Below are 10097 nucleotides of genomic sequence, written 5' to 3' on the forward strand. Positions count from 1 at the left end.
TGCGGGTTATAGTTCATATATATGAATATATATAAGGTTAATTATCGAACCTTATGTTCTAGTTTTTTTCGTATCTTCCGCAGATGAAATGATTACAACAGAGTCTTAGAACCAAACACCAACACGAAACAAATCATATAACTACTTTAATATAAAAAAGGCGTGATATGGGGACGACCCTAAAAAGGCGGCGAATGTACCCAATTCAATGTACCTAATTTCAGCGTATTCGGTTGAAAAACGCCCCCAAATACAGAAAATTGTGGGGTACTGTTATATGGGAGCTATGCCTAAACGTGGACCATATATATCCCATCTTCGAACTTGACCTGCCAGCAGACAAAAGACAAACCTATGCAAAATATCAGTACCTTATCTCTATTCCTTCAGAAGATAGCGTGATTACAACAGACGGACGGACATGGCTAGATCGCCTTAAAATGTTACCCTCATCAAGAATATATATACTTTATAGCGTCGGAGATGAATATTTTGATGGGTTACAAACGGAATGACAAAATTAGTATATCCTCCATACTATGGTGGAGAATATAAAAAGGGTGTTATATGGGGACTACCCATATAACCCCCCTGGGGACTGAAAGGGGGCGAATATTAATAATTTTTGGTAGGGAAATTTCTTACCATATACTACTGCATAATACCAGATTGCAGCGAATTCGGTAGAAAAAGCGCTTCGAACTTGACCTGCCTGCAGACAAAAGACAACCCTATGCAAAATTTCAGCACCCTATCTCAATTCCTTCTGAAGATAGTGTGATTATAACAGAAGGACAGAGGGACGGACATGGCTAGATTGTCTTCAAATTTTACCTTGATCAAGAATATATATACTTTATAGGGTCGGAAATGAATATTTCGATGAGTTACAAACGGAATGACAAAATTAATATGCCCTCCATACTATGGTGGAGGGTATAAAAATGGGTCGGTACTCCCTCCTATTATGAAAAAGCAACAAAAAGAAAACAAAACCCCCTAATGCTGACGCAAACATATAAAGGGCCATGATCTGCGAATCTGCACTTGGAATGTGCGCACCTTGTACAGAACAGGCGAAGTTTTCGCTTTGGCGGATATACTCAAAAAGTACAAAGCCGATATTATTGCCTTACAGGAAATGTGATGGCAAGGGACTGGCGTAAGAAAATCAGATGATTACCCCCTGTATTATAGCTGCGATGAAACGAAGCATGCATTTGGCTGCGGATTTATGGTTAATAGGAGAATAAAAGATTCGTCTCCAGATTCACTCCATTAGATGAGCAAAGTTCTTCTACATCAGTCTCATTTCCGCCCATGCTCCGACGAAAGACAAACATGAACAGGCCAAAGAAATATTTTACGAACGCCTAGAAACAGCATATGAGCGTTGACCTGACCATGACATTAAAATTCTGCTGGGAGATTTAAATGCAAAAATCGGAAGGGAAAATATTTTTGGTCCCACCGTCGGAAAATTCAGCTTCCATGAAGAAACATCCGTCAATGGCATGAGATTTATTGAATTCGCGGCAGCAAAAAACATAGTAGTTAGAAGCACCAGATTCAAGCATCTCGATATACACAAGGCCACCTGGATTTCTCCTGATCAAGTAACGAGAAACCAAATTGATCATGTTGGGATAGACGGAAGGCATTCATCCATTGTTTTAGACGTTCAATCGGTACGAGGAGCGAATATCGATTCGGACCATTACCTTGTAGCAGCCTAGGTCCATTCTCGTCTTTATATGGCAGAAAAGTTGCGATGTAATGTAACACGGAAACTCGACGTCGAAAAGCTGCAAGCACAATGATAACAGAAGCCTACTTCGCTCAACGTACCCACCTGCTTGACGAAATAGAAGCACAACGGCAAATAATTGCCCACACCCAACAAACTGCAGCAAAAGCAACTCTTGGGTACCAAAAACCTCCATCAGGAAACCCGTGGTACGACTGGAGTGTCGTAATGCTACTGATATGAAAAACGCAGCGTATAGGGCAACCCTGCAGACGGTAGCAACAAGTAATGCTTGATAGAATTATCGGGAGAAAAGGTAAAAGGGGAAACGTATTTTCAGAAAAAAGAAAATAGAACAAGAAAAACGTGAGCAAATGGAGATGTACAGGAGTCAGAATGAAGTCCGAAAATTTTACCAACGAGTAAAACACCAAATCGAAGGCTTTGGTGCAGGCACATCCTCCTGTAGCGATGAAGAAGGAAACCTGGTGACAGATAAATACAGCGTACTGAGAAACTTCTGGTATCAAATATTAGCGGTGAAGAGGATACCCCAGAACCAATAATAGATGACGGTATTGAAAGCAGCAGATACCGATGGGTTACCAGCCGAACTAATCAAGACTGGTGGTCAGATGCTGGTCAGGAGCATACACCAACCGATTAGTACAATTTGGGTAGAGGGATGCTTGCCCAGAGATTAGAACCTCAGCATCATGTGTCCCGTGCACAAAAAAGGAGACGAGACAATATGTGACAACTATAGAGGAATAAGTGTATAGAAGAATAAGTTTACTGTGAGCGACTGAAACGTATGGTTATTGGCATTATTGGACCACCATTGACCAGATTTTCACTTTGCGCCGCATTCGACTGACACAAGATCATCAGTTAAAGTCGGAAAAGACCTTTTGGAGCCCTTTAGACAGTTTGTCGTGTGACCTTTTTAACATTTTATTGGGAAAGGTCATGTTAGAAGCAAATGTGAACAGAAATTACACTCTGTACACCAAACAACAGATTTTATTCCCCTACGCTGACGACATCGACATAATGGGTCGAACATTGCGAGCGGTAACAGCCACTTTTGAACGAATTGAGATGGAGAGGATGGTATCAACACGCAAGACGTCCAGTAGACTCGAACCAACTGTGGAACATGAGAACTGCAGCTTGGAGGTTGTCAAAGATTTTATATATCTTGGTATCGCCATAAACAAAGCTAATGAGATCAGTGTTGAAATTTGGAGAAGGATACTATTGGCCAACTGTTGCTACTACGGTCTCAAACTCATAAGACCCTGGCACTACCCGTGCTGTTGTATGGATCTGAAACATGGGTACGCAAGCAGATGAAGCAGCTCTTGGAGTGTTTGAGAGCAGCTCTTGGAGTGTTCCGAAAGATCTATGGGCCGATCTGCGTCGATAGAGAATATCGTCGTCGAATGAACCAGGAGTTGTACCATCTATTCTCGGACATCGACATAGTCAGGAGTATTGAGCTGCAGCTACTACGTTGGCAAGGTCATATTATGAGAATCGATGAGGATGCCCGGACATCGATGGCATATAAAAGTGAGCAAACTGAAGGTTCACGCCGAAGAGTAAGGCAAAGAAATTGGTTGAAAGATCAAGTGGAAGACAATATTTCGGGTAATGGTCTTTCAAATTGGAAGAGCTGCACACAACTCCGTCGCGCCTGGAAATTTGTTTATACCCTCCACCATAGTATGGGGGGTATATTAATTTTGTCATTCCGTTTGTAACTCACAGAAATATTCATTTCCGACCCTTAAAGTATATATATTCTTGATCAGGGTATAATTCTAAGACGGTCTAGCCATGTCCGTCCGTCTGTCCGTCCGTCTGTTGTAATACGCTATCTTCCGAAGGAATTGAGATAGGGTGTTGAAATTTTGCATAGGGTTGTCTTTTGTCTGCAGGCAGGTCTAGTTCGAAGATGGGATATATCGGTCCACGTTTAAGCATAGCTCCCATATAAGGGTATCCCCCAATTTTCGGTATTTTAGGGTTCTTGAGCGCGTTTTTCAACCAAATTCGCTGAAATTTGGTACATTGTGTTCTTATTGGGTGCTAAATGTCTCCACAAAAAATTATAAATATAGGTCCACTTTTTCTGATAGCTCCCATATAACGGTACCTCCTAATTTTCAGTATTTTGGGGGTTTTGGTCGTATTTTTCCACCGAATTGGCTGTAATTTAGTACTTGAGTTTTTAATAGGTTTCAAATCACTCCACAAAAAATTATGAATATAGGTCCATTTTTTCTGGTAGACCCCCATATAAGGATACATCAAATTTTCGGTATTTTGGGGTTCTTGAGCGCGTTTTTCAACCGAATTCGCTGAAATTTGGTACATTGGGTTATTATTGGGTACCAAATATTTCCACTAAAAATTATAAATACAAGTCCATTTTTTCTGGTAGCCCCCATATAAAGGTACCCCGAAGTATCGGCATTTTGAGGTTCTTGAGCGCGTTTTTCAACCGAAATCCCTGAAATTTTGTATTTTGTAGCCGTATATGGAAACACATCTCCCTACCAAAAATTATTAATAGTCAACTTCTTTTAGGCGTAGTCCTGATTTTTCCGCGCTTTGGGTTTGGTTCTATCACTCTGTTGTAATCATTTCACCTGCGAAGGATATCGAGATAAAAAACTAGAACGTACGGTTCGATAATGAACTATATGTGAACTATAGCCCGCATTTAGGCTTAGTCGTAGCACCTGTGTGGGAGGTACCAGAAGGCATGGACCGATATTCCCAAAATTCGGACTTGAACTATGTTTGAAAGACATAATAAGATGGGATAAAATCAAATTTTTCTGAAACGGATTTGGTCCAAAGAAACATGGGGTCTAGAACCAATATTTCGATGAGGCACATTTTCACCGTGTGATAGTATATATACACTAATTAGCCATAAGGCTGAGGGTATAATTTTCTATTAAAAATTATTGTTTACATAATCGGTTTGTAGGCATGTCGGTATAGGTCCATTTTTTGTATGTTCCCTATATTTTTATTTCAAGTACCTGCCAGTATATCTATGGTGGAGGGTATCCAAAGTTCAGCCCGGCCGAACTTAACGCTTTTTCACTTGTTTAATCTCGAATTATGGAACAAATGTTTTGTCACAAGCCAACTGACTAAGTAAATTAGATTTCCGTTGTTGTTGTGTAGGGTATTATATGTCAGCAAAACTGGAGTTGTTTCAAGACTATGGATTCGTAGAATCAACCTCATATGTGTTGATATTACATTTTTTTCACATAGATTAAGACTGACCAAGAGATCGTTGAATTTCACATACATTTTTCAACCACCCTCCTATAATCAGGCCTTTAACGGAATTTTAGTCAAACATTGAATCAATACGGATATAGTTTTTTTCTCTAAAATGTGTCACATTCAATGGTACTTCCTCTTTATTTTCAATTGAAATCAATGCCTAGCTGTTTGTTATTGTTTCGGAATCATGTGTTAAACACAATTATGTCATACGTCCCCACACTAAATGACAATAGGTTTGGAATATTAATTATGTATGTACCTTGTCAAGAATACCTACAAAAAATACAACACTTCATTTATATATTCACAACACGATGGCACCTACACACAAATTCAATTTGTTTTTTTCTCAACAATTTGTTTTTGTTTTATTTTCTAAGTAACAAAAATATGTACACAAAAAATTATAAATAACACCTTAACAAATAAATTCGGAATATAATTTGTTTGTAATATTTTTAATAGCTACTAGTATAGGCCGCTGAGGATGCCGATGCACTGGCAAATGAACTTGAATATGAACTGTCATAACCCAAAACGCCACCACCATTGGTAGTTGATATTCCACTGCTGCTGCTACTACTGGCCGAAGCAGCTGCACTGCTGCTGGACGAAACGAAACTTGAGACACCAGAACCGTTATAGGTTCCAGAGCCAGTTTGGCTGTGCCCTTTTTGATTGTTGCCAGCGTAGGCATTGGATGATGTAGCGGAACTGGCATATCCTCTATTTCCACCTCCATAAGGTTTTCTTTGGCCAGAACTAAAACCATTCGAGTTATGTGTGTTTGAATTGGTTACACCAAAGTCGTGGTTTCCAGTTCCTTCATTATTTGAAAATCCTATGGAAGTTTGCCCAGAGACGTCACTATAAACTTCCTCAATTTGGGGTTCCTTCGGTGAATCAGAATCAGGGAATGTGATTCTACCATCATTACCTTTGCCATAATTCAAGGTTCCTATGGTTACTGTGGAGTCTTGATTATTTGATTCACTATCCACATATTCCTGCTCATTCCAGCTGCCTTGACCGGCTGAAGAGGTTACCGTAGGTTTGGGAAAAGTTACAAAACCCTTACCTTTTCCCTTACCATATGATGATCCTGAATTACTTATATATGACCCAGGTAGTTTGCTTGGTGGTGGGCCATAATTTTTATCTGGTTGTTGCTGATTGATGGCTGCTTCATCAAAGTCACCAGATTGGGCGCCAATTGAAATATGGACACCGGAGCCGCCATTTAAGGTGGGATTATATGATGTGGATGGTCGTTGGTTATCTCCAAAACTGATGCCAGTACTACCGGCACTAGATGATGACGAGGAAGCCGAAGAAGAAGTGATAACAATGGAAGGATTTAATGCATCATAATCAGAATCTGGAATTTGTGGAACAAAATCGGGGTTATTAGAAACATCAGTATGGCCACTTATAGAAATATGTACCCCAGATTCTGTACCAATATTTGTTGAGGATGGATTTACAGGTCTGTTATGGGGCTTCACTGGTCTGGCACCGGAATTATTTGGTCTTCCGGGGTTTAAGGGTCTATTTGGAACTCTGCCGCCAGATGTTGAGGTGGGGACATATCCTCCAGATACACCTCCCCCAATGCCTGATGAGGATTCCACACTGACTCCATTTTCACCAGTAATAGGTCTTCCAGGATTTAGATTCGTATTTGGTAACCTTCCGCCAGACGATGAATTGGGTCTGGGTACATAGCCTCCTGGTCTGCCACCAACGCCAGATGAAGCTCCTGTGATAATTTCGCCGCCACCATTATTTGTTTCTTCTGGGAATATATTTGAGCTGGGTAATCTGCCTCCAGATGGTCGGTTAATAGGTCTTCCACCATTACCATTATTTGGTCTTCCAGAATTGATATGCATATTTGGTACTCTGCCACCATTTGAGGAGTGGGGTCTATTGTTATTGGGTACAAATCCACCGCCGCTGGAACTAGCCCCAGCACTTGAAGATGTTCCCACGATAACAGCACCACCTACATTGGTTGGTCTACCAGGATTCAAATTGGTAATTGGAACATATCCCCCACTTCCACCATTACCACTATTGGGTCTTCCAGAATTTACATGCGTATTGGGGACTCTGCCTCCATTCGAGGAGTGTGGTCTATTATTGATATTGGGTACATATCCACCACTGGAACTAGCCCCAACACTTGAGGATGATCCGATAACAACACCACCCGCACTTGATGATGATCCGACCACAACACCACTGCCAGCACCATTTACGGGTCTTCCAGGATTTAAGTTCGAATTTGGAATATTTCCTCCGCTCGAAGAGTGTGGTCTGTTGCCATTGGGAACATATCCTCCAGATCCACCTGTCACTCCACCATTACCATTTATAGAACTTCCAGGATTTATATTTGAACCACCATTACCGCCATTCGACGAATGGGGTCTGTTATGATGGGGTCTGCCACCAATACTCGAAGAGCTTTCAATAACAATTCCGCCATCACCATTAATACCAATGGAGCCACCATGTTCAATACCAAGACCACCTGCATCTACCATAACCACAACACCATTTCCAGGTCGCTTATGATCTTTGCCCGAATTGCTGCCCACCAAACCACTACCATGCACCGATGAATGTAAGCCATGTACCACTTCACTTAGAATACCACCAACAACATCGGATATTCCATCTTCCAATTCACCAAAGTCAATATTCTTTTCCAAATTAATACTGCCATGGACCACACCAGGTACAATTGTAGTTATTGTGCTTCCTTCACCAACAGCAGAATTGGCCATCCCCTCAGAGTAACTACCTGCTCCACTAACTCCACCAGATAAGCTACCACCTCCGGAATAACTTCCAGCACCAGAATAACTATTGGCACCCGAAAAACTGCTGGCTCCGGAATAACTGCCAGCTCCTGCATAGCTACCACCCGCTGCCGCTGCAGCAGAAGCTGTTGCAAAACTTCCCGCACCACCAGCATAACCACCAGCCAACACTGAAATTCAATTTGCAATTAACATCTTTGGTGGTCATTTCCCAACTCATCTCCAAAACTTACCCATTTGATTTGTAGCCAATATCATCATCACCATCGCTATCGCCATGTCTGCCTTTGACCACCACATCTTCCTGCAGGCAGCCATACTAGAATTTCGTTTGTTACTTGCTTCGCCAGTCATGTTCAATTTACAATTACCATTGGCGGAACACTTAGACTTGGCATTTATACTGCGGTGTCTGCCAAATGTGTGCTGATTCGATTCGGCTCATTTTTTTGTTTCTGGTGAGCGCTTCAATTCTATATTTTGTTGTTCTTTCTGCTACTACTCATTAAGAATTTAAATATTAATTGGGCACTCTCCGCCAAATGTGCGATGTACGTCTTGCCTACCACACTTGGGTGGTGGTCGGTCTGTGGGAGTGACGTGTTTCAAATTTATTTTTTGCTTTTTGTCGATATTCTATCAATATATGGCAGTGTGGGAAAATCCCTTGGCTCAATCGAAAACAGGGGGAAATTGCAAAATCAAATTTGAGAATGATAATTATATCAAACGTGACACGTTCCATCCAATTGGCAGCAAAACATCGAAAATCCCATATTGCTCACTGCAGATAATTTTCGAATCAAAGCTTATAATAAAAAATCGAATTGGAGGGAATGATTCATCAGAATTAAGTAAAGTGTATTTATTGTAGGTATTTTTGGAAGGTAGTAAAGTAAACCTTATGTATATGTCAATAGGTTATTATTCAGATTAGGAAATCCACTCTTAGATCGCAGATATATGTAATAATACCCAAACATGTTAAGAGTTTGTTTATGTGTTTACTAGCATATGCCCGCAACTTCGTTAGCGAATGTATGAAACATTTTAATGTGTATTAACATCGACCATAAATTAAATTTGATTACCATTTAGTACCAAATTTCATGATTCGAGCTCAAATCCAAATTTTCCATTTAGCACACATTATTTCCATAACAACCCTGTTCAATCATCCAACAAAACTTCATGCATACCCCGATCCTACAAATTTTAGGATTCCAACTCTATTGGTTCACCCACATTTTAAATTGTACCAAATATAGTACATAGTAGTACGAATTTCCAAAACGTCCTAAATACCCCAATCCTACACCCCAACAGTGATTCTAAACCCAAGTTTCATGATTTTAAATCCATAGGTTCACCCACAATTCAAATTGTACCAAATGTTGTACACAGTAGTACCAATTCCAAAACTTCCTATAAAACCCATCCTAAACCTCCACAGTGACCCAAAATCAAAGTTTCAAGATTCCAACTCTATTGGTGCACCCGCAATTCAAATCGTACCAAATTTAGTACATAGTTGTATCAATTTCAAAAACTTCCTACATACCCCAATCCTACACCCCCACAGTGATCCATTATCCAAGTTTCAGGATTTCAACTTTACCGGTTGACCCACAATTCAAATTGTACCAAATTTAGTACAAAGTAGTACTAATTTCCAAAACTTCTTACTTAACCCAAACCAACACCCCTACAGTGATCCTAAATCTAAGTTTCAGGATTCCAACACTATCGGTTCTACCCCAAACCTACACCTCCACAATGATCCTAACACCCACAATTTAAATTGTACCAAATTTAGTACACATTAGTACAAATTTCTAAAACTTCCTACATATTTCAATCTTACATCTCAACAGTGATCCTGACTCCAAATTTTATGATTCTAGATCTATCGGTTCACCTAAAATGTAGTACCATTTAGTACCCATATGTATTTGTTAAACTGAATCCTGACCCTAAACCTACATCCCTACAATGATCCTAACTCCAAATTTCATTGTTCCAGCTCTATCGGTTCACCCAAATCCAAATTGTACCAATTATAGTACGATTTAGTACTTTTCGTACATATAAGTAAAAAATTTCCAAAACTGCGTACATATCCCAATCATACACTCCGACGGTAATGTTACTTTAAATTTTAAGGATTCCAACTCGATTTGTACCTCCAAATCAAATTTGTACCA

The 10097-nt window shown here is 40.2% G+C and overlaps 1 protein-coding gene across 1 annotated transcript; it reads right to left on the minus strand.

The window, feature by feature from the left end:
* Positions 1-5523: 5523 nt before the first annotated feature.
* Positions 5524-8172, minus strand: LOC133326203 (uncharacterized transmembrane protein DDB_G0289901-like). The gene is made up of 2 exons (XM_061534886.1): positions 8127-8172; positions 5524-8063 (listed from the first exon to the last, which is right to left on the minus strand). The coding sequence occupies exons 1-2, from the start codon at positions 8170-8172 to the stop codon at positions 5524-5526; spliced, it is 2586 nt and encodes an 861-aa protein (XP_061390870.1).
* Positions 8173-10097: the final 1925 nt, after the last annotated feature.

The sequence above is a fragment of the Musca vetustissima genome, unplaced genomic scaffold (genome assembly GCF_032173495.1).
Source record: "Musca vetustissima isolate MV318-11 ecotype Yass unplaced genomic scaffold, APGP_CSIRO_Mvet_v1 utg7694, whole genome shotgun sequence".
Taxonomy (NCBI): Eukaryota; Metazoa; Arthropoda; class Insecta; order Diptera; family Muscidae; genus Musca; species Musca vetustissima.